Source organism: Bufo bufo, chromosome 3 (genome assembly GCF_905171765.1).
Source record: "Bufo bufo chromosome 3, aBufBuf1.1, whole genome shotgun sequence".
NCBI lineage: Eukaryota > Metazoa > Chordata > Amphibia > Anura > Bufonidae > Bufo > Bufo bufo.
Window position 1 is genome coordinate 563,088,728 of NC_053391.1, and position 18,391 is coordinate 563,107,118.

Here is an 18,391-nt window from a genome sequence, read left to right on the forward strand (position 1 = left end):
AGCCGATTCCTGGCATTGTCTACCGGATTAGGCCTCTTCCTAGGCCGGTGACTTGGCTTGGTCCCATTCAAGTGAATGGAGCTGAGCTGCAATGCTAAGCACAGCCACTATACAACCTGGTAAGCTGTGAGGAGGCTGCAACTCTCACCAGTGAGCACAGCGACCTCTTCAAACAGCTGATCAGCAGGATTGCCGGGAGTCGGACCCCTGCCAATATGATTTCCTGGGGACAGGCCATCAATATCAAAATCCCTGATAACCCCTTTAAAGGCCCTTTCTCACAGGCCAAGGATCAGAACAATTATCGAGAACGAATGTTTCTACGAACCTGCATTCCCGCCAACTGCCTGCGTAAAGTTGCTGCCACACTTTTCATACGGTATGGTTTGTGGACAGCACATTACCCAGTGAATCAGGATTGTGTGGACAGCAAACAATGAATCTGTATGGGGATGATTGCTGCGTATAAACGTAGCTATGATGGGAAATAAACAGTTTGTTGCTGATCGTTACCCTGAGTATAGGGCCATAAATGTATTACTCACAGATTTGCGTGCAGTAACTACAGTACCAGCTAAGTAGATGAGTTAATAAAACTCTTCTACACATGTAAACTGACCTACAGTGCAGATTTTAAAAGCTGCAGAATGTCAGTTCTTTCTATGGACTTTCATTTCTGATTTCACATATTGCAATGCGTAGGGTGAAATCTGCGGCAACTTCAACACAAAATTCACGTCACATGCGGATTTGTTACCGAAATGCAGCACGATCTGCAGAAAATCCACATCAACTACATTCTTTCTGAGACTTTCTTAGAATCAGCACTGGTCCTCGAATGATCTTGAACAAACAATCTTTCGTCCAACTCTTGGAGAAACATTTCATGCCAGATTTCTTTTCAGAGGATGATGCTTCAAAAGTTTTAATAAATAAGGGTGCATTCGCACAACCGTATGTATTTTGCAGTCCGCAAATATTACAGATGACATCCGTGTTGCATTTTTTTTTTTCATGCGGAGCCATTGTAACAATACTTGTCCTATTGTCTGTTTTGCAGACAAGTACGTGTTCTATACCTTTCGCGGAACAGACATACATATAGCACACGGTGTGCTGTCTGCCCCATGGAAGTGAATGGGTCTGTATCCAATCACCAAAAAACACAGATTGCATGTGGACCAAAAATACAGTTGTGTGTATGGGTACCTTCATTCGTCCACATTAACTAGATTGCAACTAGTGCCAAAAGCCTTTTTGCCATTTCCAGTAGAGATGTGAAGATCTATTTAATTAGGATCAAATCAAAGTTGATGGAATCTGAAAACTTGGAGTAGAATATAATATTGGCAATTTATTACAAAAGATATAATTTTCCTTAGTGTGTGAATTAAACTTTAGCCTATTTAAAGGGGTTGTCCAATTAAGACAACGTATGTCCTGTGGATAAGCAATAAGTGTCTGATCGTAAGGGCCCAAGTGGCCGGACCTCTACCTGAAATTTATCTCCTATCCTGTGTATGGGGGATAAGTTGTGTTAATGGGACAACCCCTATAAGGAAGGTTTACTTGTATCTAGATCTGCTAATATGGAAGTTGTAGGATGACCTTGGTAATGTCATTCTGACATTAAGGAGGCACCAAGATGAGGCTTCATTCAGATAAGGCAGCTGCGATGGTTGAAAGGCTGCACTCTGACAATATAATCCTTGTAGTAAATAATATATTAAAGGGAACCTGTCACCGGGATTTTGTGTATAGAGCAGAGGACATGGGTTGCTAGATGGCCACTAGCACATCCGCAATACCCAGTCCCCATAGCCCTGTGTGCTTTTATTGTGTAAAAAAATAAAATAAAATCTATTTGATACATATGCAAATTAACCTGAGAGGTTTCCTGTCCTGGAGAGGAGTCCAGCACCGCCCCGCATCCTCAGAATCACCTCCTTGCTCCCCAACATCAGAAAGCTAGAGCGCTGTGGGCTAGCGCATGCGCAGTGTCATCATAGTGTTCCTTCCCTGTGCTGGCATCAACATCAGAGAAGGAACTGCGCATTGCGAGATTACGGCGCTCTAGCTTTGACGTCGGGGAGCAAGGAGGAGATTCTGAGGATGCGGTGCTGGGCTCCTTCACGCTGGACACATCTCAGGTAAATTTACATATGTATCAAATTGTTTTTTTTTACACAATAAAAGCACACAGAGCTATGTGAACTGGGTATTGCGGATGTGCTAGCGGCCATCTAGCAACCCACGTCCTTAGCTCTATGCACAAAATCCCGGTGACAGGTTCCCTTTAACTCGTGCTTTCAATGTGCAAACTGTAAGGCGAACGTGCAAATGGCAGATGGCCAGAAAAATGGTTTAAGAGCCTTTTGTTTCAGGCAAAAAGCAAGGCTTTCTGGGCCATTCTCTGTGGCTGAGTGGTCTCATGAGCATGTCCTTTACTTATTTCTGTTTTCCACTCACTCTTTAATCATTGCAAACCTCTTAAACCATCATAAAAGTTTGCTCTCTAGGAGACCTTTATTTATAGAAGTGCCAGACTTAATTATCAAGACATATTGGCCGAGATTTACTAAGCTAGTAAGTGTACTTTCACACTTGCAGCAGAGGATTCTGGCAGGCAGTTCCGGCCCTGGACCTGCCTGCCGGATCCATCAAAATGTATGCAAACTGATGGGATTTGTCAGCCGGATCAGGATCCTGATCCGTATGACAAATGCCGGATCAGTCTTGCCGGTGTCATCCGGAAAAACAGATCCGCCATTTATCCGCAATGCCGGATCCGGTATTAATGCATTTCAATGGGAAAAAATGGCAAGTGTTCCAGAATTTTGGACTGCGATAAAACCGCAGCATGCTGTGGTATTATCTCCGTCCTGAAAAGGCAAAAAAAAAAAAAGACTGAACTGAAGACATCCTGAACGGATTGCTCTCCATTCAGAATGCATAAGGATAAAACTGATCAGTTTTTCCCGGTATTGAGCCCCTAGGACGGAACTCAATGCTGGAAAAGAATAACGCTAGTGTGAAAGTAGCCTAAGCTTAGAGCGGCTGTCTAGACCTGCACCAGATTTATCACAGGGGCTCAGGCTGGATATACCAGCTATTGGTTGGCTTACTTTGAGGCAGATTTTTACACCAGAATGGCATATCTTAGACCACAGCCCTGAAAAGCTACACCCACTTTTGGGTAAGCCACCGCCCCTTTCAAGCATGTCAGGAAAATAGTGCAGAAACTCTAGATGCACCAAATGTTTAGACAGATTTTTTTTTCATGCAGATACAGGTGAATATCAAAATTTGGGCAACAGTTTGTGAGCTAAATCAGCAGCACAATGCTGCTATCCTGATCGTTTCCTACAATGCATCAGGGTAGGTAAGACAGACATTTATTTCAATCTAATGTATAATGGTGTCCATAATCTTCCCGAATCCTTTGGTCCCACAAGATTATTCCTCTAAGGCCTCTTTCACACTTGCGTTGTCCGGATCCGGCGTGTACTCCACTTGCCGGAATTACACGCCGGATCCGGAAAAACGCAAGTGTACTGAAAGCATTTGAAGACGGAACCGTCTTCCAAATGCGTTCAGTGTTACTATGGCACCCAGGACGCTATTAAAGTCCTGGTTGCCATAGTAGGAGCGGGGAGCGGGGGAGCGGTATACTTACAGTCCGTGCGGCTCCCGGGGCGCTCCAGAATGACGTCAGAGCGCCCCATGCGCATGGATGACGTGATCCATGTGATCACATGATCCATGCGCTGGGGCGCCCTGACGTCACTCTGGAGCGCCCGGGGAGCCGCACGGACGGTAAGTACACTGCTCCCCGCTCCCCACTACACTTTACCATGGCTGCCAGGACTTTAGCGTCCCGGCAGCCATGGTAACCACTCTGAAAAAGCTAAATGTCGGCTCCGGCAATGCGCCGAAACGACGTTTAGCTTAAGGCCGGATCCGGATCAATGCCTTTCAATGGGCATTAATTCCGGATCCGGCCTTGCGGCAAGTGTTCCGGATTTTTGGCCGGAGCAAAAAGCGCAGCATGCTGCGGTATTTTCTCCGGCCAAAAAACGTTCCGTTCCGGAACTGAAGACATCCTGATGCATCCTGAACGGATTTCTCTCCATTCAGAATGCATTAGGATAATCCTGATCAGGATTCTTCCGGCATAGAGCCCCGACGACGGAACTCTATGCCGGAAGACAAGAACGCAAGTGTGAAAGAGCCCTAAACCAGGGATCAGCAAACTTCGGCACTCCAGCTGCTGTGAAATTACAACTCCCAGCAGGCACACTTTCTTGGCTGTTCTGGTAACTTCCATAGAAATGGAAGGAGGATTCTGAGAGTTGTAGTTTCAGAACAGCTGGAGTGCCAGAAGTTGCTGATCCCTGCCCTATACCAAATGAAAAAGTTCGCTGGCTCAGCTTAGGGTACTTGCACACTAGCGGCATGGACCTCCGGCAGGCTGTTCCGGCGGGTGAACAGCCTGTCGGATCCATCCTGCTGCTAGTGCACGCATGCCCCCGGACTACCGCTCCGGCCCCGTTGACTATGAGGGCGGGGCGGAGTTCCATACTTTTATTCCGGCAGCATCCCACTGTGCGCTGCTGTCGGAACTCCACTCCACCCCCCCCCCCCCCCCCACCCGTGCACTAGGGGCAGGACGGGTCCGACAGGCTGTTCACCCGCACGAACAGCCTGCCAGAGTCCCTTGCCGCTAGTGTGAAACTAGCCTTAGAGTGCATGTTTAGGATAAAGATGGGGAGAACTAGTGGTCAGCCAAATTCTTCGTCCATCTACATTCCTCCTTCACACATTTTTGCTTTTTGTATGCTTTATGCCATTTTTCAAGTCCTATAAAGAGGCCTATGGGTAGGGGAGGGGGGGCGGACCTTAAAGTAGTTATCCAGGTAAAGATATTTAGGACAACCTCAGGATAGGTCATTAGTATCAGATCTGAAGGGGTGCAACACCCAGGACCCCCACCTGTCGGCAGTTAGTAGAGGCCTTGAGCACCGCAGCCTCTTCCTAGGCCAGTGACATCACAGTACATCGGTCATATGGCTAGTTGCAGCTCAGCCCCATTCAAGACAATATCACAGGCGCAATATCACTAATTGATGAGTCAAGCAATTTTGTTCTGTACGGACAGTATTTATTTGGAGCAGACCTCTTCGTACAGTGCAGTTTTAACTAGTCATCGTTCCTGTCCACAATTTCTATGCCTATACCTAGAACAAAGAAAAATCACAGGGACGATTTTGAAAAAAAACATGATATGCTCTTTATTTGGTGAGAGGGAAAATAGAATAATTTACTATCAGAGTGGTAGTAGAGACTCCAGATTCTTTTTGCCATTTCTGGGGGCCAATCTTGCAGTGAAACCTTGCACTAGAGGCACCAGCTCCTTCATGAGATCTGATGACACCACCATGTCGGAGAGAGGGACGAGTAGGACACAAAAAAGGGGGAAAGCCGTCAGGGCCCTTCACTATATACCCCCAACTGTCCCTCCAAGTAAAATATATCATAACAGATAGAAACATTAATATATGAAGAAGCCCCTTTGGTCTGGCTGGTAGCATAAAGTGGAGAAGATTCAGCCGTTCAATACCATCCGTACAAGTTCTGCAAAGGAAACAAAATGCAATTTACTAACAAGCCTGAGCGCTGAACATGGAATGTATCCCCAGCTACTTCACCCAGGACAGATGAACAACTTTTGAAGCCTTGGAACGTCTAAGCTTAGGTAGAAATAGCTTCAAAGAGTTGTTTCATATAAAATAAAAGCTTGAAATACTAAAACCAGCGGGTCAGCGAGCACACATTCCCATGTCGAGGGGGCAAGAGCTCCTATATTGGCGGATGGGATTAATGTAAATGATGTAGATGTCAAATCCACTTGTTGCCTACACAGTCCTTATATCATTCACTAGGAGCCAGCAATTCAATGCATGAACAGACAGTGAAGAGGTGGCCCGAGTCTAATATCCTGGCTGCAAATGCACGGATACAGGGAATCTTCAAGATCATATAAGAACTGGTGTGCATTAAGTTAGTGTTGCATGGTGTGTCGGATACTATAGAGCAGGCATCCTCAAACTGCGGCGCTCCAGCTGTTGCAAAACTACAACTCCCAGCATGCCCAAACAGCCTACAGGTATCCGCCTACAGCAGGGCATTGTGGGAGTTGTAGTTTTACAAGAGCTGGAGGGCCGCAGTTTGAGGATGCCTGCAATAGAGTCAGAAGTGTGGCTAGACACACGCTGTGCCAATGCCATCTTTCCAAACCAGCTGACACTACAAATTGGAGGGTTTTAATCATTTATAATCTGTTAGCCTAATAATATATATTACTTCATTAGTATTTCTTAACTGAAATCTATATATTCTACGCTTACACGGACTATCTCACCCATCCAGAGCACCATAGGAGCCCCTCTCCCAGATCACCAGTCTATTTAGCTGTACTAATCATTAAGACATGTCATCTATTGCAGACTAAGCGTATATTGAATGGCATAGGCACAGATATTTCTACTTTCTACAGAAAGGTTGGAAGCAATCAACAGATTGCCGTCAGCATTGAAGCAAGGAGTTTAAGTACTGCAGGAGAGAAATCACATTTCACACACAAATCTAGTCTCAGACAAAAAAACTAAATGTTACTGGCACAATTTGGCTGAACGTTCCAGCATGTCTCATACATCTCATTTGTGTTAAGGATTTGCAATGATTACTTCAGATTTGCCTCAAGTTTTAAACGTATCCCCTATCCACAGTACAGAAGAGAAGAGTCTGATCGGGGAGGGTTCCCAGTGATCCCCAAAAAAATTATCATGATAACGAGAGTCCATGGCCTCCCTGTATAAGGGTCCATTCACACGTCCGTATGTGTTTTGCGGATCCGCAAAACACGGACACCGGCAATGTGCGTTCTGCATTTTGCGGACCACACATCGCCGACACTCTCATAGAAAGCCTTTTCTTGTCCGCAACTGCGGACAAGAATAGGACATGTTCTATTTTTTTGGTGGAACGGATGGGGACGTGTGAATGGACCCTAAATATGGGAATGGTCAAGCAAGCACGCTGCCATTCCATTCATCTCTACAGGAATAAGATACAGAGTACATGGCTCGGCAATGCACATGTTCTACCATTTCATTCATATGAGGAGACAGAGGACCTCATTCTCGTAACGGGTGGCAATTAGACCCAAACCGATCAGTTTTATAAAGGGAGTGTAAAACATTGTACAAAGCCATGAAAGCAGCAAAAACGTTCTACTTTTATGAAGAAATCCCCACAGAAGACCTTAACAAGATTCTGCTTTCTGCATAAGGCACAAGAGTTTGTTGACCAGCAGCTATGGTGGTTTTTGCAGTGCGGCTTTCTGCACACCAGTACCAGTCTATGGGAACATAATCTTAGTGGTTTTTAAATCCGTATGCAAGCTTGTGAGCTTAGTTTTAAAGGATAACTTAGAAAAAAAAATTCTTAACACAGGTACTAAATCCACGCTCTGGAGGCGGACACCAAAAACACTGCTTGCAGCGTTTTGCTGTCCACCTGACGAAGCAGAGCCAAACGGATCCGTCCTGGCACACAATGTAAGTCAATGGGAACGGATCTGTTTTCTCTGGCACAATCGAAAGACGGATCCGTCCCCCTTTGACTTTCAATGGTGTTCAAGTCTTGGCTATAGAAGACATAATACAACCGGATCCGTTCATGACGGATGCATGCTGCTGTATTATTGTAATGTAAGCGTTTTTTGCAAATCCATGATGGATCCACAAAAAACGCTAGTGTGAAAGTAGCTTTACAGAAAATAAATGCCTGTTTCTCCAGGCCAGACACTTTGTAGAGTTTTATATCTACTGCTCACACCTGAGAATTACACACACCGTTCCACACTCACTGCAGCAAAAGCAATTGGATTTCTGCAAAGGAGGCTCGTCTGGCGGAGGGTATTAAGGTGCCACTTGACAACTTAATATCTCTACAGTTGTTGAGTAGTAAGATGCAGCTCTGGCACAGCAGAGAGCATGCAGAGACATGCCAAGGCATCCAGGAGAGAGTCAAGAGGTTTAGAGAAGGGGAAGAAGAGTCAAAAGAGATCACAAACTGAACCAGATGGTGGAACCAGCATACCCAGGGGGTGAGGTCAAAACGACATGATGTGCCTGACAAACTCTGTGGGAAGGAAGATTCATCAGAGAGAGACACACTCTTTATAACTCCAGATACATGGTACCCAGACCCACAATTACCAGAAGACATCATACAACTGGAATACCCCTTTACGGATCTAGGGCTATTATTTCGTCATACTGGATGGATTAACACAGATAAGTGGTAAATTATTCCCTTAATCACATTAAAAGGGGGGGAACCATGTCATATATACTGAATATTCTACAAAACATTTTCATCAGCATGGGACCAGTCACCCGCATCCCCACCATTACCAAGAACAGAGGTGCTCTTGATCACTGGTTCTGTATATTTCACTTAATGTAATGGAGATGGACCTCACAATACCATGCCACGCATATTCTTGTATTTGGTGAGGTGCCAGTGATCATGACACTGCTATGAACCTTCTTGCTAGTGGTTATTTGGTTGCTAGAAACATTACTTTGTGCTACCTGACATGTAAGTTCTAAATTATGAAGAACTTATAACCAACATTAAGAGCATGCTCACCTTCATAATTAATGCATCCATTGGCATCTTCATGGCCAGCAAGCAGCAGTTCCACCTCTTCCTCAGCCATCTTTTCTCCTGAAAATGTAGAAGTGAAGATTGTTTGCACAATTCATAGTCCATGATAGAACATTTTCACACATCCCAACACCAGGCTGCAGATGAGCAATGCCAACAGCAGACGACAAATAACAGATGCACACGCAATATCAGCAGAACCTGCGCAAAACATCCACAAGAGCTCCGTTTTGTTCTACATATCAAATGCAGTTCAAAATCTCCATGACATGACTTAAAAAAACATTTAGATCATACAGCTATAGGCCTCTTCAAACTGACATTAAAAGGGGTTCTGCACTTTGTTTAAACTGGATAGATAATCAGATCGGCGGGGTTTCGACACCCCCCCGCCGATCAGCTGTTTGAGAAGGCAGTAGCGCTCCAGCAGCGCCGCTGCCTTCTCACTGTTTACCAGTGACATCACGACTTGTATCAACTGGCCTGGGCGGGGCTAAGCTCCATTCACGGGAACGGAGCTTAGCCCCGCCCAGTGATACTAGTCATGACATCACTGGGCCGGCGGTAAACAGTGAGAAGGCCGTGGCGCTCCTGGAGCGCCGCTGCCTTCTCAAACAGCTGATCGGCGGGGGTCCCAGTTGTCGGACCCCCGCCGATCAGATGCTGATGATCTATCCAGAGGATAGATCATCAGTTTAAACAAAGTGCAGAACCCCTTTAAAAACGGTCATAAGAAAATAGCAGAAAAATTACGAGCAAGAGCTAACTGCTTGAAACACGTAATCTATGGTACCGACCATGTACTATCAATTGTGAAATGGAAGTGGTGGACATGATGATTGATCACTGAAATCATGTTTAGCAGCCAAGAGCTGCTGGAGAAAGGAGTCAAGGAATAAGAGAAAAATACTATTCTGGCAGCATCATCTGCTCCTTTCCCATTTACCAGAGAAGTAAATGGCAGGACATCCAGCTTATCAAAATGAGGACAGCCTTAAAATGGCACTCCTGGTTACCTAGTGTGACAAGCACATGACGGAGCTCGGACCCCATCACGGTGCCATTGCCTTCCTTATCAAACACTCTCAGTCCCTCAACGTAGTCGTCTGTTGTGCCCTGGTCCTTGTTCTTTGCAATGGTTTGCATCATAGGTAGGAACTGATCGAAGCCAAGTGTCTTGGTGTTCAGCTCTGAAAGATCAAAAAGTTCATTACTGCAGAGGAAAAGGAAGGGGGGGGGGGGGGGATCTGAAGTACAGACACTACCATATATGTGATAATCTAGGTGAAGAAATTACACACAGAGGGTTCAATGACAAACTAAGGCATTTCTAGGGTTAAGTGGTGTATTCCCTAGTAAGTTCAGACTGGAAAATGGGATAATGTTATGGCCTTAACTTGATTACTCACCATCAGCCTTAGGGTTTCCCAGGACTTTGAGAACCTCAGCATTTGTGGGGTTCTGTCCCAGAGCCCGCATGACATCTCCACACTGGTTGTATATGATTTTGCCATCTCCAGTACGATCAAAGAGAGCAAAAGCCTCTCTGAAATCTGGTGGAAAGAAGCAGAAACAAGGAGTGGCTATAAAGAAATATTGCTCCTATTGATGCTTCCAGATACTGTATTCACTTCATACAAAGCACTCTACAGGAAAATTTCTTGCTGGGGGGAAAAAATAAAATAAATAAAGAGTCACTGATGGGGAAACCGATCATTGTAGGCCTAACCTATCATAAGAGCATTAAGTAGTTCATCTGGGCTGATAGGAAGCAAAGCCATAAAAATAAAAATCTACTACTTTTGATAAACCTCCCCCAAGTGTCTCATGTAGACCAAGCATGGGTAGGGTAGAGATCAGCAAAGTCCAGCTCTCCGGCTACTGTAAGACTACAACTCTCAAAATGCACACTTGCTCAGCTGTTCTTGGAACTCGCATAGAAGTGAATGAAGCCTGCTGGGAGCTGTAGTTTGACAGGCACTGGGGTGCCGAAGGTTTTTGTTCCCTGTTCTAAGGTGACATCAATAACTTCTAACCATGGTATAGAAGTTATGGGAACAGAAAGCCGGAAATCAGGGGACAGTGGTCAAGAACATTTATACTGTGCACACTTACTAACAAGCAGCCGACACAAGATATGAACTAGTGCAAAAATATCTGCTCCTAGTCTTATAGATCACAAGGGCTGGCGTCATGGTTGGTGCTGTTGGCTTACAGAACTTGGTTCCTGACCATGGGCAACATGTATGGACTTGCTCTGTGTGGGCCTCCTTCCACATGGCAAAAACGGTCCTTAATGTATGTGCGAATCAGACTCAAGCTAACTTCTCTAATGGGGGCAGGGACTGAAGTCATGCAGTCCACGGAGGTGACACAGTGGACATCATAGTCTATAAAATATCCATTCATCACAAAGTCCAGGATTGTAATATCCAGAGTTTTGCCAATATGGATTATGCACTCCTTATAGCCTTCAGGCACTATCCATAAGAACTCTTGTACTTATTCCATGAAGATGAAGGAGAGGTAAAGCACCCCCCCCCCCACTATCACAGATGCAGCCCCCCAATATCAGAATATCAAATAGGGTCCTGAAGGTGACCACCTGTTAGGAGTCCCTGTACACATAAATTTGCACTTTTTTCCCCCGATAGAGAAGGTGATGTGAAAAAACACCTGCATGTTTCGCGTTTTGTATTTCTTATAGACCTTCACTAGCATCTGGAGCTGACTTTTTTACTGCAAAAAATAAATAAATAATAAGACACGAAAAAAGTGCACAAATCTAATTCAGACAGGATGAAACCATCTTCCTTCGTATAATCCTATTTCCACCAATATTGGCGGTGTTGCAGCAGCACAGTTTCAGTGGTGTACTGTCCTCCTGCACTCAGGACATAGACAGGGTATCAGTCAGCTTACCACTTCCTTCCTGTGGCACTCCCTGTACCCACCCCTCCTGCTGCATTCCAGGGAGCGACGCTGAACCCATCCCTCACAGCTCCCATAATAATGCAGGGCTGCTACGTCTGTCTGCACCCATGTAAAAGGTTACACTGACCCCGAATGTGGACCCTAATCTAACAGGATCGAATCTGCAGACGGACGAGAGACAGTGGAAATGCCAGGGGCACTTTCCAGGGAGGAATGCAGTTCTGACTCCCATCATTGACTCCTCCTTCCCCGGCAGCTCTGTAGGAATAGCTCAGAATGAGGCTTTGTGACCATATAAGGCATCCACGGAGCAGCCGGGCAGCCATCTTCAGACGGAGGAGGAGGGAGCGGGCGGGTGTCAGAGCTGCAGCCAAACATCACATCCTCCCAGCAGAGCTGCTGGCACCACCTTATAAGGCTGATGCCCACTGTCCAGGACCCGTACAACCCCATACATTACATGCAGCTTTATTCACTTACATTCACCCATAACTAGTGCATAGAATACAAGGTACACAGCCGTTTAACAGCTAGAAATCCAACCGCTATAAGGTTACCGCAGGTTTTATTATTCTATGCGACATGTATTACTATAGGCCTCTGTATCTGTAATACTAGAACACAGTCACCATTGGAGAACCTACAGCTGGATTTTAGAAAATGTGTCATCCAGCAGTTCCTTACAAGCGCTCAGCTATCTCTGGCACATGCATGCGAGACCACCGCACCATACAAACGGGGTAACACAGGCCCCCCCCATTCTCATGATCAGCAGGGGCACTAGAGGTCAAACACCTGCCGATCTGACACTCATCCCCCATTGTTAACCCCTTTAACGTTATTTTAACACTGCAGATACTGCCGTAGGTGGGCCGTTCCGTCGCGGTCCCCAATGCACTGTCAACCTCCGTACGGCCGCCGGGATGAATCCAGGCCCATTTAACTTTAATGGGTCTGCTTTCGTCCGATCTTTTTGCAGAACGGAAGTACGGAACAGAACCCCACGGAAGCAAATGCGGTCCGCAATATGGCGACGGGCAGCACACGTTCGTGTGCATGAGCCCTTAGACTGGGGCTACGCAGAAACAGCATGACAGCGGCAGCCCCAAGTACTGGAGCCCATGTAACAGATATGAAGGGCCACACGCAGTCTAAAGTGGCCCTTCAGCGATGTAGGACATGGACTGGAATTTCACACTAAATGCCACTGCAAAATTGCATGCAATAAGTAAATTATGACATTTCCTATAACAAGACAGCAGGCATAAAATCACTGGGGATTTCCTAAAATTAAGGGCTCTTTCACACCTGCGTTATTGTCTTCCGGCATAGAGTTCCGTCGTCGGGGCTCTATGCCGGAAGAATCCTGATCAGGATTATCCTAATGCATTCTGAATGGAGAGTAATCCGTTCAGGATGCATCAGGATGTCTTCAGTTCCGGTACGGAACGTTTGTTGGCCGGAGAAAATACCGCAGCATGCTGCGCTTTTTGCTCCGGCCAAAAATCCGGAACACTTGCCGCAAGGCCGGATCCGGAATTAATGCCCATTGGAAGGCATTGATCCGGATCCGGCCTTAAGCTAAACGTCGTTTCGGCGCATTGCCGGAGCCGACATTTAGCTTTTTCAGAGTGGTTACCATGGCTGCCGGGACGCTAAAGTCCTGACAGCCATGGTAAAGTGTAGTGGGGAGCAGGGGAGCAGTATACTTACCGTCCGTGCGGCTCCCCGGGCGCTCCAGAGTGACGTCAGGGCGCCCCAAGCGCATGGATCACGTGATCGCATGGATCACGTCATCCATGCGCATGGGGCGCTCTGACGTCATTCTGGAGCGCCCCGGGAGCCGCACGGACTGTAAGTATACCGCTCCCCCGCTCCTACTATGGCAACCAGGACTTTAATAGCGTCCTGGGTGCCATAGTAACACTGAAAGCATTTGGAAGACGGTTCCGTCTTCAAATGCTTTCAGTACACTTGCGTTTTTCCGGATCCGGAGTGTAATTCCGGCAAGTGGAGTACACGCCGGATCCGGACAACGCAAGTGTGAAAGAGGCCTTAACAGAGGAGTTTTACGGTACACATATTAAAACTGCATAAAATGAATGCACAGAACATGACATGGGTACAAGCGCTTCCATGAGACCCCCACTGGGATGTATTGGCCCCGTTATTGCACCGCTATCTAAAGTAATCACATTAAAGCAAAAATGAGAGCCCTGCTGCCTCCTTTGAGCTCTAACCTTAGCAGGACCTAGTGAACCCCACAGCAGCCTGCATTCTGCCAGCACCACGTCTCTTCTACAGAAGTCCGCTGACAGCCGCTGTTACCCCTCACCATGAAGGCAGCGCTAACGAGACAGGACCGGCTGGTAGATGTATTAGGAGACAGTCACAAAGTAGAGAACATTCAGATCTGACCAGTGAAGCACATCCAACACGTCTACCACAGCGTAAGGCCTCATGGACACGAGCGTTGTTTGGTTCTGAATCGGAGCCGCGTTCTTTGTGGCTCGGATGCGGACACGCTCACTTTAATGAAGTCGCAAAAGATGCGGACAGCACACGGTGAGCTATCCGCATCCGTTGCTCCATTCCGTGGGGCCGTTTTGCGGACAAGAATAGACATTTCTATTATGGGCACACCGGCGGCATCCGCAATTTGCACACAGCAAAACATGCCACGGACGTGTGCATGAGCCCTAACAAATGAGGCATGACTACACCCTATAATAGTGAATAACATACGACTGTCGCTGCATCTACAGTCACAGACAACCCCTTTAAATGTATATAAAAAAGGGGCCCATACACATTACACAGCGTCCGCCAAACCTGCGACCCATGTAATGTTTCCAAACTCTCCTCCAACTGCAGATGTGGAGGGGAAAAGGATTGGTCATATTGGATTTCCACATGCCTGATCCCTTTGGTCTCAAGGAGGTGTCTGGCAGAGGCTTATTCCTCTCTCCCTGTTGAGAATACAGGCATGCTCACCCGCACCAAGCATGCATGTGTACAGAGGGGTCGGGAGGAATAGCAGACAACCAAAATAGCGCTTGGTTGAGGGCTATCCAATGCGTACAGGCAATTTTTTATAAAGTGCTGCAGTGTTAGTATGATCTGGATGGGTGGGGTAGTAGTCCTTCACAACACACGTTCACTTACCACCTATCAGATCAGGGGGGATTCAGTCTGGACCCCAGAAGAAAGAAGAGAGACAGACAGGAGGTGGAGGTAGGTGCTGGAAATGAAGGATGACTGGAAGAAGTAAGGAACATACAGGAGAACTGATGCCCTCCAGGAGCAATGTCACCACAACATGATCGTCCACTTACCGGCGATCTGATCTTCGGAGAAGTCGGTCTGTGGGATAGAAGACAAAGAAAATGCATTAGACAGAGCAGAGCACAATCTGATCCACACCCTGACTCTGTACATCCGGGGCCTGGAGGTTACGTCACCTTTACACAGTGCCCAGAGCAAAGGTGCACCCACCTACCTGACACCCACACCACCATATACACAACCCCACCGGATACAGCGTCCCGTACATAAACGCTACTTCACTACTCGGTCTGAACTATGACATAGGACCGAAGTCTGCAGAGCCCCGACAGGACTCACCATTCTGCCTGCTCGTCCCTCTTCCGGAATGTGAATGCACTCGGTCGGGGAAGCGCTTTCTAGTTCTTACTACGTCACCGGCCCCGGTCTGACCACTCCCTGCCAATGAGACTAGGGCAAGTCCGTGACGTCAGCTCCGCTGCGAGCATTGCTCAACTGTTTACGTACTAGCGCCATCTGCTGTTACAGTTTTGAATTGCAGATTGGTTTGTACTGTAGGAAGGAGTGGATCCAGCAGGAAGGAGAAGTCCTTCCTTTATATTTCTCCTGGGGCGTAGCCAGGGTTGCCAACCAAAATGTTTCGTTTTCCCTGACAACTTTTACCAAAATCACAGACAGCCAAGATTTATTACGGACACGTTGGCAAATAATACCAATGATAAAGATTATAAGTACTACATGTCTATAGCGTAATATACTGCTAAGAACTCATTACCAGCATTTATGATGATAATTACCATCAAAATGATCTGTCCAAGTACGACAGCCTCAAAAAAATCATGGACACAGGAAAAAAAAAATCACCTATTTTTACGGACTGTCTGGAAATTTATGGATGGTTGGCAACCCTATAGAGCAGGGATCAGCAACCTCCGGCACTCCAGCTGTTCTGAAACTACAACTCCCAGAATCCTTTTTATACTCCTGTGGGAGTTACAAGAACAGCAGAGTAACTGTGCATGCTGGGAGTTGTAGTTTCACAGCAGCTGGAGTGCCGAAGGTTGCTGATGCCTGCTATAGAGGAAGCGGCCTGATCTCAGAAGGGGCCCACCTAGGATGAGGACTAAAAGACTTTATTGTCAGGGCCCAGGCAGGGAAGGGCTGGCAGCCTTAGTCCTGGGGGGCAAATCCAGTCAAGTGGCCCATTTTAGCACCGCCCATTATTAAACACCCCTCCTACATATAATAGGCCACTCCCAACAAACACTGTACAGCTGACATTCTATAGTTGCGGCCTGTCTCTACACATCATACGGAGAGAGGGGAAGGTCTGTCCTGGCTGCACTGCCTGCTTCACATTATACAATAGACAGCCGGCTACAGCCAGGGAGCTCCTTCGCTCTCCTCCCTCCCCAGATCCTGCTCAAGGCCTGTGGTTCCCCCCCACCATCTGCCACCCGCCCGTGGCCTGCTGCCCCCCTTGACCGTCCTCACCCAGCTCTGAATCCTCCTTCTACAAATGGCAGGAGGAGGAGCCGGAGCATCTCCTCTCCTACATAGCACCACATACCTCTTACATCCAGTGATGTCACCTTTGTTGTAGACGTTCTCTTTCTTTATCTTCTCCATTTAGACCAGACCGCCATGATGATTTTTCTGCCATCTCCCGTCTCTGCAGAGATTGACAAACAGCAATTAGCTTCCCACATTTCCATCATCTTCACATCTTCTGAACACCCTTTCCTGCCACCCCCAATACTATACTGCAGAAACAGTCCCCCGGAAATACTACTGCCACACAGATAGTGCCCCCAATACTGTGCCCGCTGTGCCCCCAATACTATACTGCAGAAACAGTCCCCCGGAAATACTACTGCCACACAGATAGTGACCCCAATACTGTCACCGCTGTGCCCCAAATACTATACTGCAGAAACAGTCCCCCTTCAACAATTATTGGCACACAGTGCTCTAAAAAATAACTGCACCCAGACACTAATAGTATAAAGATAATGTCCCCCAAAAATAATTGTGCTAAGCTGATACTGTGCCAGGGAGCCCCCCAAAGTAACAGTGCTCCCCAAAATCCCACCAATAGAAATAATTCTCTGCCAGAGCAGACTTAGTAGTAATAATGCCCCTATAGTGCCCATACTAGTAATAATGTTCCTCATAGCTGTGAGGGATTACACCTTCATTTTGTATCCTGGGTTCCATTTTACTTGCTGGTTTATTTTAGGTCAGAATTGAGAATTGCTGAGCCGCGTGTATTTGAGACAAACAAAGTTAATTGCTTATTAGTTCTCAAAAGTATGTGTGTCTGATGTTCTGGGAGTATAACTGGTACTAGCTACTTTTCAAGGCTAAGATAAGGTTTTTTGTAATCAAATATGCTTGACTTACAAGCATCAAAAAGAAATTATTATTATTAATCATGTGATGCTTACGTAAAATGACGATATCTGTGTTTGACTTGAGTTCTAGAAAAAGGGTATAAATATTTGGTATCTGCCCAATAAAGATGAGAGAGATCATTCTGATACAACCTTGAGCCTGTGTCATTTATCTCTCCCGAGTATACTCGTACTTTTATCTGATTTGGACCCCAGCAGATCATAGAAGTAGGGGTTTTGCCCTAACATAGCCCCCCAGTAGTAGTAAAGCTCCGCATAATACCTCCTAGTAGTAATAATTCTCCCCATAATATGACAGTACATGAAATACCCCCGCTTAGTGCCTGCAGTTGAGCTAATGTCCCCCTAATGTATGCCAGTATAAAATACCCCTATATAGTGCCCTCTCATAGTGCTCCTATCCCCCTTCCCCATAGTGTCCCCCATAATGTGCCAGTAAAAAATGCCCCTTCTTAGTGCCACCAGATGCCCCAATAGTGCTCCACTCCCCCATAGTGCCCCCAATTAATGCCCCATAGTGCCGCTCTCCCCTATAGTGCCTCCCATAATGTGCCAGTGAAAAAATGCCCCCTTAGTGCCACCAGATGCCATAGTGCCCCCCATAATGTGCCAATAAAAAAATGCCCCTTTAGAGCCCCCACTTCCCCATAGTGCCCCCAAATAATACCCCTATAGTGGCAACAGATGCCCCATAGTGCAGCTCTCCCCTACAGTGCCCCCCATAATGTGCCAGTAAAAAAAAAAGCCCCTTTAGAGCCCCCATAGTGCTTCTCTCCACCATGGTGCCCACCCCATAATGTGCCAGTAAGAAATGCCCCCCAGCTCCCCCCCGCAAAGAAAAAAAAAACACTAATACCTCCATCAGCAGCAATGTGATGCAGGCCTCTTCCGATCTGTGTCCCTCGCTGTGTGCTGCCCGACTCAGGCGGCGCGATGATAATGACGTCATCGCGCCGCCTGAGTGCCTCTCCCTCCCCTGCCGCAGCACAGGCATCTGTATCGCTGTCCTGAGGACAGCGATA

At 46.7% G+C, this 18,391-nt stretch overlaps 1 protein-coding gene across 4 annotated transcripts; it reads right to left on the reverse strand.

Moving 5' to 3' along the window:
- Positions 1-5,265: 5,265 nt before the first annotated feature.
- LOC120995988 (myosin light polypeptide 6) lies at positions 5,266-15,406 on the reverse strand. Of its 4 annotated transcripts, XM_040425571.1 has the most exons (7): positions 15,295-15,406; positions 15,006-15,033; positions 10,146-10,289; positions 9,753-9,926; positions 8,719-8,796; positions 8,164-8,205; positions 5,266-5,634 (listed from the first exon to the last, which is right to left on the reverse strand). In XM_040425571.1, exons 1-6 carry the CDS (start codon positions 15,295-15,297, stop codon positions 8,177-8,179), a joined length of 456 nt encoding a protein of 151 aa, XP_040281505.1. In that variant the 5' UTR covers positions 15,298-15,406; the 3' UTR covers positions 5,266-5,634; positions 8,164-8,176. The 4 variants fall into 4 exon arrangements, with proteins under 4 accessions (XP_040281505.1, XP_040281504.1, XP_040281503.1 ...); XM_040425570.1 differs by lacking the exon at positions 8,164-8,205; XM_040425569.1 differs by lacking the exons at positions 15,006-15,033; positions 15,295-15,406 and adding an exon at positions 11,659-11,894.
- Positions 15,407-18,391: the final 2,985 nt, after the last annotated feature.